We start from the raw sequence: 20,463 nt of genomic DNA on the forward strand, positions 1-20,463 counted from the left end.
GCTTGCAAAAAGCAGGGGGATTGGGGCGATTTGGCTGCAGAGAAGCATATTGCTAAGTGGAGAAGCAGGACATTCAGTGAAAGGCAGAATTTGAGGAAATGGAAGGGTTTTGTGAAAGCAATACCAGTTGTTTTGCAGTTGTTTGTTTGTGTTTGTGTGTGTGTGTGTGTGTGTGTGTGTATGTGTAGGGAGAATGCGGGAGAGGGAGAGCAGGCTAGAGGTGAACCTAATAGGGGATTACAATAATCTTTGCATGGTTCTTCTTCTAGGATCCAGAGGAGAAAGGCTTTGCAAATTAAACCTAACAATATTTGATGTCCACACTGAGCACTGTAAGACTCCACAACATACAGAAAACTCCTCAAGAGTGGGATTACAACGTTTCCAAAACTAATCTGAGCCAGTATCAAGCCTCTATCTGGGATCTTTTCCAGGTTGTGCCTTCCTGTCAGAGCTCTTTCATGGCATAAGGAAAATAACCTATGACTTCTCTTGCACAGCCCAGCTCCAGGTACTTGCCACAACCTTCTACAGAGAGCTAAATTTCCTTTGCATGCTTCATGCAAAAATAAAAACAAATGTTGAGATTTCTCACTGAGGCCTTTCCTAGACCTTGGGTTCACTATAACATTGACACAGGTAAAGCATACTAAAACTAAGCCTGAGAACAGTTCCAAGTCCAACCCTCAAGAGACCTTTTAAACACCAAAGATCTGACAAAGATCTGTCTCCATCAGGCAAGGGCATTCCTTACTATCCAAGCATTATGCATATGGATGGCAAACTTAGTAGGGCATTCATGGCCGTTCTGAAGAGATCAAAACAAGTCACAGGAGAGAAAATGTCCAAATTGAGAACCTCTTTGTAAATCCAAGAAAAGAAAAACAATCACTAAACTAACTGAGGAATTGCAAGTAGGAAGTTTTAAACGGCATATGTTTATTATAGGAAAGTGAGCTTTAAACTGATTAGGCAGGAATGCATAAGGTGTACTGCATACCAATATTAAGCTCTTCAATCACTGATTAAGATCCCCCCCCAAAAAAAAAATTAATTGGGGGAGGTGATACAAGCAGGGACTGCAGGCCTAGGAACTTTTGGATGACTTTCCACCATGCAGGCTACACTTCGTTCCCCGCCCCACAATAAAATTCATGCTATTTATTTATTTCATATAATTTATATACCACTTGATTCTAAAAACATCAAAGCTGTTTACAAAACTCACACCATCCCCCTCTTCCCTGAGCCTGCTTTGACAAATAGAAACTTACAAGAAGGTAGCAGATAGTGCATGACTTGCCACATGAAGTTTTTACTTAAATAATGGATGTGACTAACTTGGGTCCATTAATTTCAATGGGTCTACTCTGAGACGGACACAGCTGAATACAACCCAATGTGTCTTTTAAAACCAATGGACCATTAATCCATTAATGGTCCATTACCTAGTTCATTTTTGAGAGATGTTTTGTTTCACTTTCCTATCAATAGATCTCTTCCATATTTAAAAGAAAGATGAAATATTGTCCTTTCTTCTAACAATGAATGACAGCTTTTTAATTTCAAGACCTCACTAAACGAACAACCACTCTTCCCTTTCCTCTTCCAGAATGGTAAAGCTACCACCATCAGTGTTTTACAGTATACATTTAATACTATTAGCTCACACCTAGAGGATACAGGAGGTGTTAGTGAGAACCTGTAGACGCATGACCAGATGCACACAGCCTGAGCAGTCAGGCTCTAATGTATGAAAGGTGGAAAGCGTCTCCTCCCTCCCTCCATTCTCACCTCTAGTCCCTGGCTACCAAGAGCTATCAATGCCCTGGATTCCAGATCTATAGCTCTTCAGGTCTACAGATGGTAGAGAAAGGAGCAGCACTGTAACTACTGCATGTGCTCAGGCCAATCGAGCCGGCAGAGTGCTGCTCACCTGTGCTAACCTTACCACAGCAAGGAACAACTGCTAAGAAATATGCATGCGAAGCTAGAGTCAACAGGATCCAATAGGTATCTCAGTAGCTCAGCATCTTTTTTCACCCATGGCTGTATTGCTCCCTCTCCTGATCTCAGCACAGATGTCTCCTTTAATGGGCAGCAGAAGCAAACGGTGCTATGGTGGTATGTTGTCAATCGTGGAAGACAAGTCTCTCCCCCCCCCCCTTTTTTTTTTTGCTCTCTGCCAAAGTAGTTCTGGATGGCAAAAACTACAAATGTCCCAGCATGCTGATCAGGCCAGAAATGCATGTGACCTATTATTTAGGCTCTTTGAAAATGACAGCAAACACCCATCAACCAACTGATAACATGTTTTGAAACGTTCACTGCATCACTAGGAAATCAGTGTGAGACTAGTTTCACTCTGGAAGTTATCAGGACCAGTTTTAGTACAGTGAGGTAGATCTCAGCTTCCCGTCCCAGGGAACACCTATGCTGCTTGTTGAGTCAATGCGCAGAGCCATACAGCTAGCTTGGGCCAGGCACATACCAGGTGAATAGGCAGACAGGCCAGGTGCAACAGCCCCGCTTCCCTTTAAAGAGGCCACGGGCCAGGTGCCTGCAGATGGTGTGGCGTCAGGAGCAGAGTGGGATGTTAGTGGCAAGGCAGTGAAGTGTGTTTGCACGCCTAGAAAACATGGGCACTACTTCTACAGAGCAGCAGCGACTCCAGGCCAGCACAGCCCCTTCCCAGCTCCCCTCCCCTTACTCCTCCTGCAGCAAAATAAAAAGCACCCCCTACCCATCCTTCTTGTAGAACTCCAGCATCATGTTGTCTGTGGCCACGCTAAGCGGTCGCCGGGCCTGGTCAGGATGCTTCCGGTCGGCGTGGTCCATATCAGGAGACGGCATGGAATTGTAATTTGCGTTGTGGTTCACATGCACAGGGCTGCCATAGTTCCCAGTCAAGTTGAACTCAATGTCTAGTTAGGAGAGAGCAAAATGACCAAGTAGTGCTTGTGGCTCCCACTTGAAGCCAGAGGGAGGACAGACAGAGGCTTGGCAAGGATAAGTGTAAATCAAATATATACACACACACCCTGGAGGCAGACGTTCCTGGTCACAGTTCAAGAAGGACACTGACAAACTGGAACGTGTCCAGAGGAGGGCAACCAAAATGGTCAAAGGCCTGGAAACGATGCCTTATGAGGAACGGCTAAGGGAGCTGGGCATGTTTAGCCTGGAGAAGAGGAGGTTAAGGGGTGATATGATAGCCATGTTCAAATATATAAAAGGATGTCACATAGAGGAGGGAGAAAGGTTGTTTTCTGCTGCTCCAGAGAAGCGGACACGGAGCAATGGATCCAAACTACAAGAAAGAAGATTCCACCTAAACATTAGGAAGAACTTCCTGACAGTAAGAGCTGTTTGACAGTGGAATTTGCTGCCAAGGAGTGTGGTGGAGTCTCCTTCTTTGGAGGTCTTTAAGCAGAGGCTTGACAACCATATGTCAGGAGTGCTCTGATGGTGTTTCCTGCTTGGCAGGGTGTTGGACTCGATGGCCCTTGTGGTCTCTTCCAACTCAATGATTCTACAATATACACACCTCTTGGTAGTTCTGCCGCCCTCATAGGTTTTGGTGGTGGCAGCCTAGAAAAGGACAATTCTCTGTGGCAGCCCCCTAAGTTGTGGAGTTCTCTCCCCACAGAAGTGCATCTGGACCCTTCACTATACAGCTTTCAGCAGATGCAGAAGATGCACCTGTTCACCTGGCCTTTTGAAACTGGAGACATGTGTTTTCAGCACCCACCCTATTCCTGTGGCTGTAATTTGTTTTAATTGTTTTAAACTGGATTTTAAATTACTGTGACCCACCCTGCTTGTGAAGGGTGAGCAACAACAACAACAACAATGATGATGTACTCATCATCATAAACACTTTAAATGTGGATGGGGAACCTAGCAGCCCCATATAGGTTTTTCTAGGTAACAACTGTTCTCAGTAATACCATGCAAAGCATAAACAGGGAAACAGAGCCCATGGAAAGATTCTTGTCTGGAACAGCAAATGATCAGAAGCACAGACCTTTGGTTTAGGAGGCACAGGCTGAGAGCTCTAGAACCCCTAGCCAAGACTATGGAGAATGTGAGCCCTCAGGGAAAGGAATAGCAAGAACCACAAATGATGCCTACGGGAGGTGATCTATCCAAAAAGGATAAAATCTGTGGCCTGGCTGTCACCAGTTCTGCCCTGCCCACTTTGCCTTAGGTCAGTTGGGCTCTAGCAAACAAAAGACAGCCCTACCTCCTGGAAAGAACCAATCTGCATGCTGGATGAGGGGCTCAATAATTGCAACAATCTGCAGGGAGACGGTCGCCATCATCTCGGTGATGTTTCTGAAACAAAAAGGTGGGAGAGAGAAATGGACAGGTAAGGGGAGCAGTAAGGCAGGTCCTTCTGAAGGCCAAAACAAAATGACAGCATCACAGGGTTGGAAGGGACTAGAGCTAGCATCCCCAAACTTGGCCCTCCAGCTGTTTTGGGACTACAATTCCCATCATCCCTGACCACTGGTCCTGTTAGCTGGGGATGATGGGAGTTGTAGTTTCAAAACAGCTGGAGGGCCGAGTTTGGGGATGTCTGGACTAGAGGATAAAGTCCAGCTCCTGGCTCTAAGGCAACATGTCTCCTGCAGATTCTTCTGTTTCCTCCCAAATCCAGTTGCAAGGGGCTGGTCTCAGGAACCTGCCAAGGTCGGTCAGTTACGAAAGGTAGGATGGTGCTCTGGATACTTTACCAGACATTTTCAGAGGAATTGGGGCAGATTGGTTTCTATATTCTACATTTGTTCACCGGACACCCACTAGCACTAGAAGTGATGATTTGCATTGTGGTGATGTGTTTGCTAAACAAACTATGGGACTTGTATACATTAATGGTGGCAGCGGGTGTGATCTATCCCATGCTGATGCTCAGTAACTACCCATTCTCTTCAACTGTGTTTGTGTTTCTGAAATGCAAATAATTGAGAAATACAGAGAAGAGTTCTAAGGATACATTCCTATGCAGGCTGACACAGGTGTAAGCTCCACCAGACATTGGGACATCCATGTGAGTAAGCATGCACAGGATTGAGCTGCAAGGGTAATTCCTCCACTCAGCAATCTGCCTATCCTTTTCTCATGCCTTACTGCAACTCATTTTCCATATATTTCCCTCACTTCATCCCTGCTCTTCACCCTGAGAGAGACATCCAGATGTTGCAAACGGATCAAAGCATGAAAATTGAACAAGAGGCTTGCAAAATGAAGGTAAGAAAAGCCAGCCCCAGGACCGGTATGTTCTTAAGTTATTTTATGTAGCATTTCAGAACTGCAGTGTTCTAGATGTCAGCCGCTTACCCTTCTGTCTGAGGCCAGAGAAGGTTAGGCCCCAGCACAATCGCTATGTTGCTTGGGGTCATTTTGTTTGCATCCTGGTACTCTGTTAAATGTGCAAGGAATTTGATCAGGTACCTGCAATGGAAGGCAATAGAGTTAAAATGGAGTGGTGGGTGCACATTCAGCAGCTACTGACTGGGTTATTAGACTATTGCTAACCAATAGACATGCACTAGTGGATACTTTCCCAGGGGTTCATACGAATAAATGGGCAAGTGCCATTATTTGCATTTTACAGGTACCAACCACCAGGGGGAGAAGCTCACATTGACTAGTATTGTAATGTACAAATCACTGGGTATCAGGCCGGCAATGTAAGATGCCTCAAACATCACTGTATATAAGCCAAGGAGAATGCACAGTAGTGACCACTTTCTCTCAATGGTTTATTGGTGACTGCTGCTGCTGCAGTCCTCCTCTAGCCCTTCTATGCAGTGCACATCTAACTTCCAGCAAGAAGTATACTGACTTTGCCACTAAGGTTGGGAATCAAGCCCTCTTGGTGCCCCTCCTGTAAGAAGAGAAAAACAGTATTGCAACACCGCCTGTAGATCTCTGCCTCTGAATTTCAAGAGGGGCAGGAGCGATTTACCCTGCCGCCCAACAAGTATCTTGGCGTTGCTGCCTGATATCCTCAAGCACCAGATGTGACTTACATTAGCCCTAGCATCAGTGTACTTGTAGGCAATACCTCGATGTGGGAGCTACCCCTGAAGTTGGCCTGGAAGCTGCAGCTGGTGGCATGACATTGGGGCAGACAACCACTATCGTATTATGCCGCAGCTGAAAAACTGCTACTGGCCTTAAGTTCAAGGTGCTGATAATGCCGTACCCTGTACACAGGTTGCGACCAGGAAACCTAAAAGACCTTCTCACCCTTTATATACCCAATCAATCACTTCTCTCTGCAGGAGAATGCCTCTTGCAGATACTATCTCATCTGGAGGCCTGTTCTACACAGTATAGGAATCAGGCCTTTACCATGGTGCTGCCTACCTTTTGGAAGTACATATCAGACAGGCACCATTGCTATTGTCTTTTTGGTGCCATTTTCCCCCAAGCCTTTTAAAAGGGATATATTTTTTAAAAATAATAATAAATCCTGATCCATATCTGTATTAAATTTGAAGTTGTTTTTATAAATTAAATGGTTCCACATAAGTTTTTATTATGGATGCTTTTGTATTGTAGAATTTATTTGAGAAATGTCATAGGAAGCAATTCCTAAATGGAAAGGAATAAATGATAAATAAAAAATATTGCGTGTATCTGCTCCTGTATAATCATTCTAGCAAAGCAGCATGCCAGATCTCCCTCCTGTCTCTTAGGGAGGATCCTTGTGAAACTGGTTTGGATGTTGAGGTAGGAAGCATCCCTTGCTACTTAGAAGGCAGTGAGCTGGAGGCAAAGTTTTCCTCGAGGTGCATTGCAAAGAGTCAGGAGTGCCAAGCACTCTTGTGTCTCATTGACACAACCCTGTTTAAATGCAATGCCTGTCGCAGAGAGGCCTCCTGGTGGAATTAACGTGGCAACTTTAGACACAGCAAGCTTCCAAAGCCATTACAAGCTTCCCCCTGAGGCTCCCCAACACCCAAGTACAGGCAAAACATCTTGCTGGCAGTGGGTGAGAACTAGCAAGTCTTTTACTGTGGTGCAGACAAGATCAAGTTTCAGCCCAGCCTGGCTCTTGAAATGAGAAGCACTGGTCTCTTTTTGCAAGGCAGGCCATGTGAGAGAAGAGAACACCTGGCACAAAATATGTGATAGGTGCTTGGAGCAATGGTTACCCATCCACATATATTTCTCTTCTCTTGCGCGCTGGGACTGAAGCTGCATCAGAAACTTTCCAGGCCAGGAAATGCAAAATATCATCAACATTAATCAACCTTCACCCCACCCACCCACCATTATTTTAAAGGTACAGTGGTACCTTGGTTCTAGAACTTAAAACCATGGCGCAGCTTCCGATTGGCTGCACGAGCTTCCTGCAGTCAAGCTGAAGCAGCATCGGATGTTCGGCTTCCAAAAATTGTTCGCAAACTGGAACACTCCAGGTTTGTGGCATTCGGGAGCCAAAACATATGAGTGCCAAGGCGTTCGAGAACCAAGGTATGACTGTATAGCCTTTTGGGTGGACCTTTTGGCCACATAGCAATTGCAAACTGTAAAACTGATGTCAGCAAGAGACAGACAGTGTACACCTGCCTTAGATTGTTGTAGCTGGGCTTGGGCAACTTCTCAAGGGCATTCCACAGGGCCTGCAGCCTCTTGTCTTGGTCCTGGATGCTGCAAAGCAAGAATGAGATGTCTGGGATTAATTCAGCATATGGGGATTTTGTATCTCTGCACTTTCAGCACACACAGCCTCTCTTTCCTAAGCTTGCCTGAGCTGAGGCAGCGGCATAGAGACAAGTTTTGAACAGACGAGGCACCGAGGGAGCCGCCCCCTTGCCCTCCATTAATTTCACACTTGAAACCTGTCACACTACAGACAGGACAGGACAGTCACTGCTGGGAAAGCTGCCAATGCGCTTCACATTTCACCTCTCTGGGAATGTGACTTCTGCTCCTTGTCATGTACTGGAAGCAACAGTTGCGGTGGGCCCTACTTGCACAATCACTTATCCTGAAGTGACAAGCCCCAGATCGCACTTCAGCATCAGATTTATGCAAATGTTTAAAGCAGACCATTGAAAAGTGTAGCCACTTTAAATGCCTGGTAAGATCAGGGACAGTCTTGGGTCACTTTTCTTACATCAGGCGATGAGGGCTGGAAGAACGTCTTCATTCCCAGTCTTATTAGGGAAGCTTTAGGCCAGACTATAGCTGCGGCAAATTTTGAGAAAAACCCCTTCCTTGCAGGAATTCGAATATATCTGCATACTGAACAAAGCCCTGAATGTGTGAGGGTGTGGCCCTGAAAAGTGACTAATAAATATGTGAGAGAAACAAATAAATGATAATGACATACATGTCCATAGGTAGAGGCTCTTGGAGAAATAATTAGAATATGTTCAATTTTGGGGTGGGTGGGGATTGGAATTTCCCACAATAAATTACACCAAGAGGGTGTCCCATGAAGTTCCTGGTTCTGCATGGCCAATATTGTGGGCTCCCAGACTTCGGAATTCCCTCCCTAGAGAAGCTAGACTGGCTCTCTCCTTGCTCTCCTTCTGCCAGCAGATGAAGACTTTATGTTTCAACAGACTTCTGGGAACTGAACTAATTAAAGGGCTGGTGCCGTGCTGTTTTTATTGTAACCATTGGTAAGTTTTAAAACAGAGTCTATAAATGTACATAGCTGTGATTCTATCCATGTTTAATTATACTTTAATGACTGGTTTTTCCTTAGTTTTGAGCAGTTCTTGTTTTTATCTGTAAGCCACCTTGAGTCCCGTCAGGGAAAAAGGTATAAACAAACAATAATTTTGAGAGAAGCTGATAAGGTACAAGTTTCAGCCTGATCCTCTGCATGTTTACTTGGAAGCAATTTTCACTGAATTCAATAGGACTTATTATGAAGGAAGCGTCCAGAATTTCAACCTGGTTTGATATTCTGTTTTTATACCAGAAGGTGAAGAAGCAGGGCTCAAGCAACGGTGAACAACTCACTTTGAGGCTTGGATCCATTCTTCATAGAGTTCAAATGTCATGAGCGGTTCTGGCAATTCCCGAAGATAGGACTTCAGTGCCCCTGTGCAAGAGACATAGAAACACAGAACATGCATTACCAAAGCAGAAAGCCTCATCCTAATTTGGAGGGAATTTTTTTCCTCATTGAACTTTCTTTGGTTTGGGGCAACAGCTGAAGTCGATGAACCAGCCCTTAACTGATAGGAGCAAAAATGCTGTACTATCTAATGCTGAGATCAATATTTCCCTTTCTGGACACAAGAACTAATATAGATGACCATCTTACAACATGGTAGAGTTTCCTACCACTTGGTCATTTGTATTAAAGTAAATGTGGCAGGAGGGTTTTTGCTACTCATCCCAACATATGATGAAGAGCGGTGTGTACGTATGCTCTTAAAATAAATAGCGAGGCTTCTCCACATGGCTAGATGACTCTCTGTATCCATATTAGTGTGAGGGGGGGTGGACTGCCTTGTGCTGTAGGAGTTTCACAACTACAGCTGTGTTTTAAAGGGGGGGACGACAATATTTTCTCTGCTTTTCAGATTTTATTTCAAGTGCTATTTCTGTATTTGAAAAGAGTTTAAAAACTGCAGTAATTATACACCTATAGCTTTAGATATAATATAGTTTTAAAAACTATTAATGTTAGCTTTGGTGTGTTTGAGGGTTTGTCTGGTGTGTATATGTTTGTGCGTGACTCATTGACTCAAGTTACAATTCTGTCTTTGGTTTGATAAGCATGCTTAGGGGGTTGTGTGCATAATTGATTAATTGTCTATGTTTGCCACTGAAAGCAACCTTCTTCCATTCGTTCAAGCTAATAGTATTCACTACAACACCGGTCTGGTATGCCAAGACAAGAGCAGCTCTTACCTGCAATGGCATGTGGGTCAGCTGAGTACTCCTGAACATCCACAACACAGCAGTCAAGAGCTGCCTTAAGCTTCTTTAGTTTAGAGGCTGAAGGGGCCACCCGGAATAGGCCCTGCAAACACAAGATGTGAAATAAAAGTGTGTGTGGTTGTGGGGCGGGGGGAGGCGGTGGTGACATGTCTGTCCAGCCTGCAAATCCCAAGGAAGGTAGTATGGGCAACACAGCATTGGGGCTAGGGATGGGAATATGGGGGGGGGGGGATGGTAAGCACTCCCAGACCTTAGCATGAAGGGGCATCAGTTGCCCGATACAGACCTCCTCCTGCATGCCACACTCCAGGAGCATAGTGACACACGCCTCGATGGGGAAAGCAATCTCCCGGCCACTGACAGCTAGGTGCTCCTCCAGGGGCTTCCCAAAAGAGGGCTTTTCAATCCAAGCTTCTGTGGAAGGCAGTCCAAATAAGAAGCAATCACGGTGTACCCACAACTCACCCTCTTGGTAACATGCAGTAGCCAGACTTCTACACACTCCTGGCTTGTTTGCAGAGCTGTCCCTAATGCCATGTGCCTCGAGACTGGAAGATCACACTCTGTTTACATGTCTAAAGCCGTTTTCAGGCATCATCACCTTAACAGTGCCTTAAGAGGCAACTAGGGTACAGCGTGGACTTGCAGCTAACTTCGCTGCATGGGATTGTGCTCAACTCCTTTTGGCCCCTTGCCTGATTAAACGGAGGAACCCGTAGAACCATGGGGGTACGTCAACACAGTTGAGAACCCAGACTTCCACTCTCCTCAGGGCCAGTGCAATGTGGTCTACATGGGGCTGCCTTTGAAGATGGGGTGGAACCCACAGCTAGTGTGGAAGACAGATAGTGTGGAAGGCACTAATCACGGTTTTGATGTTTACAAAAAACCTCAATGACTTAGGCCCCTCCTCTGCAGTCACAGCCAACCTATGGAACATCTTCTTCCAGGAGATTTGGTCAGTTTAAAGTATTGGCTAAGGTTTCAAATATATTTTGGTATAATATCCTAGGATCTCACTGGTGAAGAGTGGTTAGCAAACTGAACAAAACACACCCGGAAAAGAGCCTTAATCCGGATAACATCCTATAGTGCTAACCTTGTTGATTCCTCATAGCTTTTGTGAGCTCAAGAGTAGGCCCAAATGAGTCCTTACATTTTGATTAGAGTAAGGTGCTGGCAACGATTCTAGGAATGATGTAAATGGTGGCATTCTTATTTTTAGTATTCTGGCTGGCTGCAATCCACAGACCTACTTCATTTTGTGACTGCTAAGCTGTCACACTGTCTCATCTACCACAAAGGCAACCGTTAGCAGGCTGAGGGCTCTAGATTGATGGGTAGAATCACCTTGACTTTTGATGCTTGGTATGGTAGTCACGTTGCCTCAGCGAGCAGCACTGAACGTCTCTCATGTAGTATGTGACAAATGGTAATGTAAGAGACACTGCATCACACTTACCCTGCTGTGCTTTGATCTGAGGCAACACATTCTGCAAAAGTGCTAATGACTTCCTGTGGTACTCTGCTTGCACTTCTATTAACTGGGAGAAAGATGAAACAAGAGGCAGGTGGTAAGAAAACTCATGCCCTGGAAAGCATTATGGTTTTCCAAAGGGAGATGGGGAAGTTGAGGTGCATGAGTGCCCCACCCCCCTCATGAAAAGCCAAGTTTTCTGTTACTTACAGTCTGAAAATAGTTTGCATAGTCTATCTCTTTGGCCACAAAGTTGTACATGTCAGCTGAGAGCTGATCCTGCGGGAAGTACAGAAATGACAAGAGTTACACGGATGCAAAATGGCCAAGTCGAGCTCACTGCAACAGCTGTAGTGCTGCAAAATGCATTTCCTTTCCAGAAATTCAGATAAAAACTAAAACCACACCTATAGTAAGAATGTTAATTGGATCACAATTCACACATTGATCTACCTCTTGCCCAAAGTTCTAATCATCAAACTAGGGCAAATGGCTGAAAATTGCAGTTTTAAATACTCTCCTCCCCAAGCGATAGTATTTGCTACTGCACCAACAATACTAGGCTTCAATGGGCTAAGAACAGTGGCTTTTGGAGCCATCACCTGAGCCACATTCCAGATGGCACAAATGATGCTTCACCAGGAATAGAAAGACAGAGAGAAATAAATAAAGAAATGATGGATAGATAGATGATAGATAGATAGATAGATAGATAGATGATAGATTAGATAGATAGATAGATGATAGATACCCTGCAAATCTCCACTCTGTTTGCTGCCTCCTCCATCTCTTCCCTGAGAGCATCCGCTTTGGCACCCGAAGGCTGCAAGTTGCTTGACAAACCTGAAGATTTGGCTGACTGCTGCCACCTGCCGGAGAAAGAAATTAAATGACATTAGCAACAGATGAGAGGACTCCTACTTGTAGGTGGGGCAGAACTTTTAGCAAGGGCAGTCACCAGTACAAGAGCCTGAAGGCACACAATCAGCTTGAAGGCACACAACCTTTCAATCCCGCCCTTTCCTCAGGTTGTCTTTAGACTCTCCCTCAATCACCATTTGTAAATTCACATATATATCCACTAAACAACTGCTTCTCTTATCAGAAGAAGCAACAATAACAAACCCTTGGAAAGAATGACCTGGGAAACTCCAAAATGCAAGCAATACTCAAGGGATGCAATAATCTGTGGAGTAATTTGACCTTAAGATGGAAACCTCCTAAACCCAATAAACACCATTATGGAGCCTAAAAATCTGTTACTTGCATCCTTATCTTTACTGCCATCTGCCTGTGATGGAACTTAATAGGATACTGCTTTGTTGAAGATAACGTTTTAAAAAGCATGCAGCAAAGTCCTGTGCTGAGGAGAGACAGAGATGTTCCACTGATTGACCTCACTGGCCAGCTCAGAATGGAGCTGTCTCTATTAGACTAAGCCTGCCTCCGATCTGAGGATGAACAGGATGTCAGCTTAAATGACAGCTGCCTAGTGGGCCATTCCTACAGCAATGAAGCCACTGGAGCAGTTCCAACTCCCCACTTTCTTCTAACCAAAATGTTACGTCCCAAGCTGTCTTATTCTCTAAACCACAGCCTGCCTAAATAAGAGGGTTTTTTGTTTTTTTTTAAAGCAGGTGTTAAAAACAGTACAATAAAAGCGCCTGCTCAAGATTTAAAAGTTATCCTCTCACGTTACCCTGACTGCTCAGGCAAAGCTGGTCCCCTGAAGCAACTTCCATGCCACAAGAACTGGGCCTAAATAATTGTGCAGCTATTTCAATCCGTTCTAATTCTAATTATATATAATATACATACTTAATTTTTCTGTTTTGCAATTTAAAGTACTCATTTTTACATCCTTAAGATGTCAATGACTTCCCTTCTTCTCTTTCCACGGTTCATTCTGCATATCACAAATCCCTGCATATTTTACAAAAAACTATACCATTCAGTATTCCATTATTACATCCATCAAAACTTATTCACACTGTTGAATTTATCTTAATGCTGCCAGTGTTTTCAGCTGTACACAGTTATTTCCCATATATTCAATAAACGTTTTCCAATCTTCTCTAAACGCATGTTCTTCTTGTTCTCTTACTCTATATGTTAAGTCTGCAAGCTGCGCATATTCAGTCAACTTAAGTTGCCATTCACACCATGATGGCTGCGTTCTTCTGCACAGTTGGAGGTAGCAAGTCTTCAGTTAATGGGTCATTGGCCTGATAAATAACCTTTTTTGACACCAGGTGTGCAGCTATAGATTTGGCCTGATGAAAAACATAGGGCCCATCCTTGAAAGCCATGAATGAACATAAGTAGAGCCTGCTAGATCAGGCCAATGACCCATCTAGTTCTGCATCATGTTCTCACAGTTGCTGTGGGAAACCAGCAAACAGAGCATGAGCACAAGAGCGCTCTCCCCTCTTGCAGTTTCCAGAAGCATTGCTACCTCCAACTGTGGCAGAAGAACGCAGCCATCATGGCTGGTAGCCATCAGTAGGTTTCCCAGGTGAACTGGCAGACATCCCAAAATCCATGACATGGACGAGCAGCCTGTATTCAGCTGCAGCACATTCTGTCTCATGTAGGATTAAGGCAGATATCTGTGGCCAGCAGTGGGAAGATGTCCTCCACTTGAGATCAGGGAGGATTTTTTTTTTTTAATCCTCAGTTAACTCAATACTTCTAGTCGGAGTAACCAGCTGTTTATAACCAGTTTCAAATAAGAAGATTATTCCCAAAGATCAGCAAACCTAATTTGAAGGGAAAACAGAAGTGCCGTCTGGCTCCTCTCAAATCATTCCCCCTCCCACCTTTGAGGGCCAGACGCTGTCAGTTCTTGCAGTGCTGAAATGCTGACACAGACGTTAGGTGTTTAAGGGTGGACCACATCCATAGTCTTAGTGGAATTAAAGTGAAAGGGTGAGTGCCATCCACATCAGGCTCTCCCAACTTTGGGAGAACACAAATCTCTCAGAAGCTGTTCATCTTTATCTCCAATGTATTTTCCTTTATGGCACAGAGAAAATAGTCACCTGTCACTATGGAATCAAGAACACTGCCTCTTCCTCCCTCTGACTTCCACATGTGTCAATTCATCCCTTCTAATCTTGTTTCCTTTTGCTGCAACACCCAAGAGGCTTCATCCCATGATCACACTGGCATAGGACCAGCTGAAAGTTCTTTTACTGACTGCAGCAGCATCGCACTATTTCGTGGGCAAAAGGCAGTTCAGGGTGCTCCCCTGGTTTCCTACCGATTTGTCTGAGAAGACCAAGAATCTTGTTGTATCTTAAAGTTGAGCTTATTTACTGAAACATGAACTTCTCTGTGGTGTAGTGGTTAAGAGCGGTGGACTCGTAATCTGGTGAACTGGGTTCGCTTCCCTGCTCCTCCACATGCAGCTGCTAGCAGGGTGACCTTGGGCCAGTCACACTTCTCTGAAGTCTCTCAGCCTCACTCACCTCACAGAGTGTTTGTTGTGGGGGAGGAAGGGAAAGGAGATTGTTAGCCGCTTTGAGACTCCTCTGGGTAGTGATAAAGTGGGATATCAAATCCAAACTACTCTTCTTCTTCTTCTTAGGCAGATGCGTGAAAGTGTATGTTCTTTTGGCGATGGGAGGAACAGAGACATTGTGGTGTAGAGTGGTTAGACTAGGACCTGGAGACCAGGGTTTCAATGCCCTACTCACGAGATGATCTTAGGCCAGTCACAGTCTCTCAGCCTTACCTATCTCACAGGGTTGTTTCGAGGATAAAACAGGGAGGAGGAGGTGGTGAATCATATAAACCACCTGCAGCTTCTTGAAGAGGTAGGACATAAATGTAATAATCAAAACAAAACAAGCCTGGTGGTGGCTGTGGTGAGATTTCTTTTCACTTTATGGAAATACCAGTTCAATTGTCTGCAGACATCATGATTTCTCCAGTTTTGTGGCAACATATCAATGGCACCTCCAGGGAATGAGATCAGCTTGCGCAAGGCAAAAATAGCTTGCTTTCGAGGAGCACCGGGAAGGAAATAAACACAATTTACATTTTTTCCAGACATGATCAGAAATACCAGCTTGCTGTTTAGGCTGGCTTGGGGGCATAGTGATAGTGACAGGATTTGGCTTTCAGATTATCTGTTTGCCCCAGTGAGGGAGAGTCTCAGCCACCTGCTTCACAGCTGAAGAGGCAGGAAAGAGAGCTCTTCCTTGGGCATGATCAGCGGCACAGTGTACCAGCTAATAAGACATGTTGTGGTAATCCCTTCTCTCTTTCACCAACAGCAGAGTCAGAGTAAATGCAGACTCCTCGCTGAATGACACTGACAGAAATTTAATACTAGACCATTGTAGGAGACTGTAAATCCTCCTGTGCTGCCTTCTCTTTTGGATACTCAGACAGAAAAAGATCTGGAGACATGGGAATTCTGTAGGACATTTTAGCTGGATCTGACAGACTGAGGAGTACACAGGATCAAACAACTGGGGGAATTTCCAAAGCCCTCACTGACTCCATCTATGTGTCTGGAAAGAGCTGAAAGTATCTCAGACTGCTCTCGCCCCATCTTCCAGGGAGCCTTCTTTTGCCAAAGGGGACACAGAAACATGGCCTCTTCGCGTAGAAGAAGAAGAAGGGGAGGAGGAGGAGGAGTTTGGACTTGATATCCCGTCTTTCACTCCCCTTAAGGAGTCTCAAAGCGGCCAGCAATCTCCTTTCCCTTCCTACCTCACAACAAACACTCTGTGAGGTGAGTGAGGCTGAGAGACTCCAGAGAAGTGTGACTAGCCCAAGGTCACCCAGCAGCTGCATGTGGAGGAGAGGGAAGCGAACCCGGTTCACCAGATTACGAGTCCACCACTCCTAACCACTACACCACGCTGGCATAGTGTTGCTGTTGAGCAGGCAAGACTGAGGGCAGCGCAAGAAGCCTGATGGGCAAATAGCAACAAATGACAAGATATGTCATTCTAGCAGTAAATCCATCAGGGACAGATATTTAAAATTCTGTTTTCACTGGTAGTTCAAAGGCTAATAGTAGCAGCTTCCCCTGTATGAGCCTATTCAATCCCTTCTCTATGTGACCCTTCCAAAAGAAGTTTAGAGGGTGGAAACAAGAAAATGGGCCTTTCTGGAGGTAGCCCCCATTTGTGGAATGCTCTTCCCAAGTAAATTTGCCAGGCATCAACGTCTGCCATATTTTCAGTGTCAGGCAGATGTTCTTATTCTCCCAGGTGTTTGGGCATTAATTTGTGCTCTGATAACGATGCCTGTTTTTATTTTATCTTGGTGTTTGTCTTGTTGCTGGGTGGGAAATAGTATTTTGATGATTTTGTAATTGATTGCTGGCGGATGAACTTTTTAGTGCTTATTTAAACAATTCCTTTGAAACATATTGCATTTTTATGGTTCAAAGTTGCTTCGAGAGACCTTCATTCATAGAAAGCAACACATAAATTGAATGAACAAAACTAGTGCATTTATCTGTGATTTGCTGCTTAACCCACTGGAACTTGATATGGCTTTTTATTATTGTTATGTACATTAAACAATAGTATTTATTTATTTTTTTTAAAATGCATGGATTTTTAACATGAAGCAAGGGACATGGTACTTTAAGGATGGGCAGACAAAAAGCTAACATGCTTCTTACCTTGTCCTTGATGAATCCATGTCCAGAACTAATTTCGCTAAGTGTTTCCTCTGTTTTTGGATATTGGGGATTTCTACCTAAAATAAATGATAGTAACATGGGTATTTTCTGCAGAGATCTCCAATAAACATCCCTGTCACTGAATCCAAGTAAGGTCAAAGTGAATTCTTAGGATTTTGCATCTGATTCGGAGCCTAGAGTCAACACCAGCAGCTGGGGGCATATACCACTGTTGGACAGTTCCCAGATGACAAGAAGCCACATACTGCCCCCAGAACAACTTGCCGTCAATGCTCTCTGGCTGGTGTTAAAAGCAGAAAATTGGAAAAGAAACAGGCAGCAGTGCTTGGCAGCTATCTCAATCTAGAGCTGAAAAATACTTTTAGCCCATCCACTTTAAAGAAATATGACAGGAGGAAAGGAAAAAAAACGAAGGTGATGATTGTGGTGTCCCTATCCTAGAAAACACCTAATTAGCCAGTGGTGCATGTATCTACTATCCCCTCAGCTCCAAAACACCTGATTTGAAAGTAGACCCACAAGAACAAGGAGCATCTCTGGAATACACTCAACCTCTCATTAAAAAATAGTCTAGCTTCATTTCTGCAAAGTGAGTATTTCCTTGTTTGGTCTTGTGCATGTGAACTTGTAACAGCAAAACAAGAACACACACACCCCTCCTCTGACAATATAGGGAGCAGCAAAATACAAACAGAAAGGCTGACAACATGGAGCAACTTAAAATGGCTACCATGTTTTGGTGTAAAATACCAGGATTCAAAGGCCACACTGTGAGGAGAAAGTTCACAATGATTTTTTAAAGGAAATCCCTTCAGTTAATTCAAAGTAGGCTGGGATACATTTACCTAGAGAGAGCAGCATTCAAAATCTGACATGATTTTTAAATATTCCTTGCAACACACACACACACACACACACACACACACACACACACTTTAAAACCTGAAGAAAATTTTGTTCTTGGCTCCCAGAGTTGCCTCTCTTTTGCCTTACTTCCTGGCCCTGCATAATCCTGTTCCTGCTTCACAACCCCTCCCAGCCTTGCTGCTTAATGAACCCAGAGCTTGAGTTTTTCTCACAGAGCCAAACTCAAGTCTTTCTACCTGCCCATGAACTTTACTAGCTGCCCAGTCTTTTCACCTAAAGGGAACTTGTGACAACATCACAGGGTTGGAAGGGACTAGAGCTGGCATCCCCAAACTTGGCCCTCCAGATGTTTGGGACTACAGTTTCCATCATCCCTGACCACTGGTCCTGTTAGCTAGGGATGATGGGAATTGTAGTCCCAAACATCTGGAGGGCCGGAGTTTGCCTATGCCTGACTTATACCAACACATCAGAACAACCCAAAACAGTGCTCACTGCAGCTATTAATTGCCACCGCTTGTGTTTTTTCTCACCTCAGCCAGTACGAAGAGAGGCTCAATCACATCCCGCTCAACTTCCAGCTCAAAGTGGATGAGCTCTTGAGAAAGCTTGTCCTCTGCTTCCCCACATAACTTCAGCATCTTCCTGCAGGGCATGAAAACAGATAATCACACTGAAGTGGTACGGCAAGCAAGAGAGATGGAAAGGCAAGCAAGAGACACAGACAGAGAGAGGTACAGAGATGGTCATGGACCTGAGACAGATGATGTGTGGCAGACAGAGGATCTGAAGCACTAATCATACAGGCTCTGTAAGGCAGCAGGCCAAGAGGCTTCTATATCATCTGAGGCACAAAATGGTTCTGTGTCATTCCACTAACATGCTTTGGTTTATTTGTAATAAAACAGGCTGGTGTGAAATGACAACTTATTGCTGCATCCTGCGAAGGTGCCATGGCAGAGGCAACACCTAGTATCTTTTTATTGTCTTTCGTATTGATTTATGCTATAAACCGCCTTGCTATTTTACATGAAACAGTGTCTCTAAATGTTTAAAGCACATGAAATAAGACTGAGGAGACCCAACCTGGAAAAGGTTGGTTGGAAAAGGGGGGTGGCAATAGAAAAGTAGCAAGAAGCAATTAAAATTGGTTCAGGCAAAAGGATTTTTCATTACAACGCTAGACTTGTGATCCTTTTATTTTTAATGCATTTTACAGTTCTTGTTTGTAAGCTGCCTTAAATGTTTTATAAAGGAAAGGGCAGGGTATAAATATTTTAAATAAATCCACCAACATGTTTCCTACTGAAGTGGCCTTTCAGCTGAGGAACATTATTGTGACTGGAACAGATTTAAAAAAAAGAGAGAGAGAGTTGTATCTTGCCCAATAGGTGGGTATTTTGAATGGGAAGAATCTTACCCAAGCAGGGAGTCGTCCCCTAGAATAGCAGAACCTTCCATCAAGCATTGGGCTAGCGATGTCAAAGGCAATTTCTTCTGCAACAAAAGCAACTGCTGTATGAATTTAGGGTTTGTTTTTAAATCCATCACATCACAGTTTGAGCCCACTTCATTCCCAGAAAATGACACTATTTCCAAACAATATTATTTGTTTATAAAAAAACACACCCACGAACCCCTGTTTTACTAACTCTTATGCTCACATACAATTTACACACAGGAGGAGAGGAAAGCTAGCTATGCTGTCTTCTCAGCTTGATTCCCTCCCTCCTGCCTCTTCTCCATGTGAAACACGTAGAGACATGAACCCAGCTCTGTTGTCTGGTGGGTGCTGGAATCTCTCACCGAGCGCTTATCAGAATCCGATCCCTGCTGACCCTGAAGACACGCTGTCAGTTTCTTGTGTGTGCTGTGGGAGACCTGCTTCACCAGCTCCAAACGCTTCTCCACCTGGGGATGAACACAACAAGAAAGCATCACATCAGAGGTGCTCGTCCTCGACTCTCAGCTATCTGGACATAGAGAGAGAACCAATTCAGTTCACGTAGGCCCTGCCCTCTGGGTCCCCTTAAAGTGTCCACTTGCATACTCCATTCATCAGCAGCCAATTTTAACATGCTGGACTATATGACAATTAAGGAACAAATGACACAATAAACAGTTGATTAACATTATCAGACTTCACAATTTATTTATTTCCTGGCTCTTTTCTTAGCCACCTAACAACTATCATTTTCAGGGTGAAGTACAGAAGTATTTAAAGCAAATTAAGATAATGCAATTCAAAAACACCAAGATAACCATCATTGTAAATACAAGGCAAAAAGCTAAAAGATTATACCAAGCAGGAGGTACTACAGACCTTAAAAGTCTCCAGAAAGTAAAACAGACACATTAAAAGACCACATAACAGAGGGTTTAATAAAATCTGTGAGAATGAAAAGTTAGTTGCCTGATGCCACAAGGCAGGCAATCTCTAAATGTGAGGTCATTGCTGAGGAGGACCTGTTTCCTGTTGCTACTACACAATATTCCAACTAGCAGAAAAACCTGGTGAAGAGCCCAC

At 44.2% G+C, this 20,463-nt stretch overlaps 1 protein-coding gene across 10 annotated transcripts in view; it reads right to left on the reverse strand.

The window, feature by feature from the left end:
• Nucleotides 1-20,463, reverse strand: part of ARHGAP44 (Rho GTPase activating protein 44) — an 83,282-nt gene that overhangs the window by 13,722 nt on the left and 49,097 nt on the right. For 8 of the 10 annotated variants that reach the window (XM_083429783.1, XM_083429782.1, XM_083429781.1 and 5 more), the window contains exons 3-16: nucleotides 19,743-19,847; nucleotides 19,357-19,433; nucleotides 18,470-18,581; nucleotides 17,049-17,125; nucleotides 12,153-12,270; nucleotides 11,612-11,680; nucleotides 11,387-11,468; nucleotides 10,211-10,338; nucleotides 9,895-10,006; nucleotides 8,995-9,076; nucleotides 7,588-7,668; nucleotides 5,344-5,457; nucleotides 4,247-4,338; nucleotides 2,744-2,924 (exon numbers count right to left, since the gene is read on the reverse strand). In XM_083429783.1, coding sequence (XP_083285909.1) covers nucleotides 2,744-2,924; nucleotides 4,247-4,338; nucleotides 5,344-5,457; nucleotides 7,588-7,668; nucleotides 8,995-9,076; nucleotides 9,895-10,006; nucleotides 10,211-10,338; nucleotides 11,387-11,468; nucleotides 11,612-11,680; nucleotides 12,153-12,270; nucleotides 17,049-17,125; nucleotides 18,470-18,581; nucleotides 19,357-19,433; nucleotides 19,743-19,847 — 1,430 coding nt within the window. Of the gene's footprint in view, nucleotides 1-2,743; nucleotides 2,925-4,246; nucleotides 4,339-5,343; nucleotides 5,458-7,587; nucleotides 7,669-8,994; nucleotides 9,077-9,894; nucleotides 10,007-10,210; nucleotides 10,339-11,386; nucleotides 11,469-11,611; nucleotides 11,681-12,152; nucleotides 12,271-17,048; nucleotides 17,126-18,469; nucleotides 18,582-19,356; nucleotides 19,434-19,742; nucleotides 19,848-20,463 lie in introns of those variants that run through there. The other 2 variants (XM_083429778.1, XM_083429784.1) reach the window with 2 other exon arrangements.

The sequence above is a fragment of the Podarcis tiliguerta genome (assembly GCF_965153285.1).
Source record: "Podarcis tiliguerta genome assembly, chromosome: 2".
Lineage (NCBI taxonomy): Eukaryota > Metazoa > Chordata > Lepidosauria > Squamata > Lacertidae > Podarcis > Podarcis tiliguerta.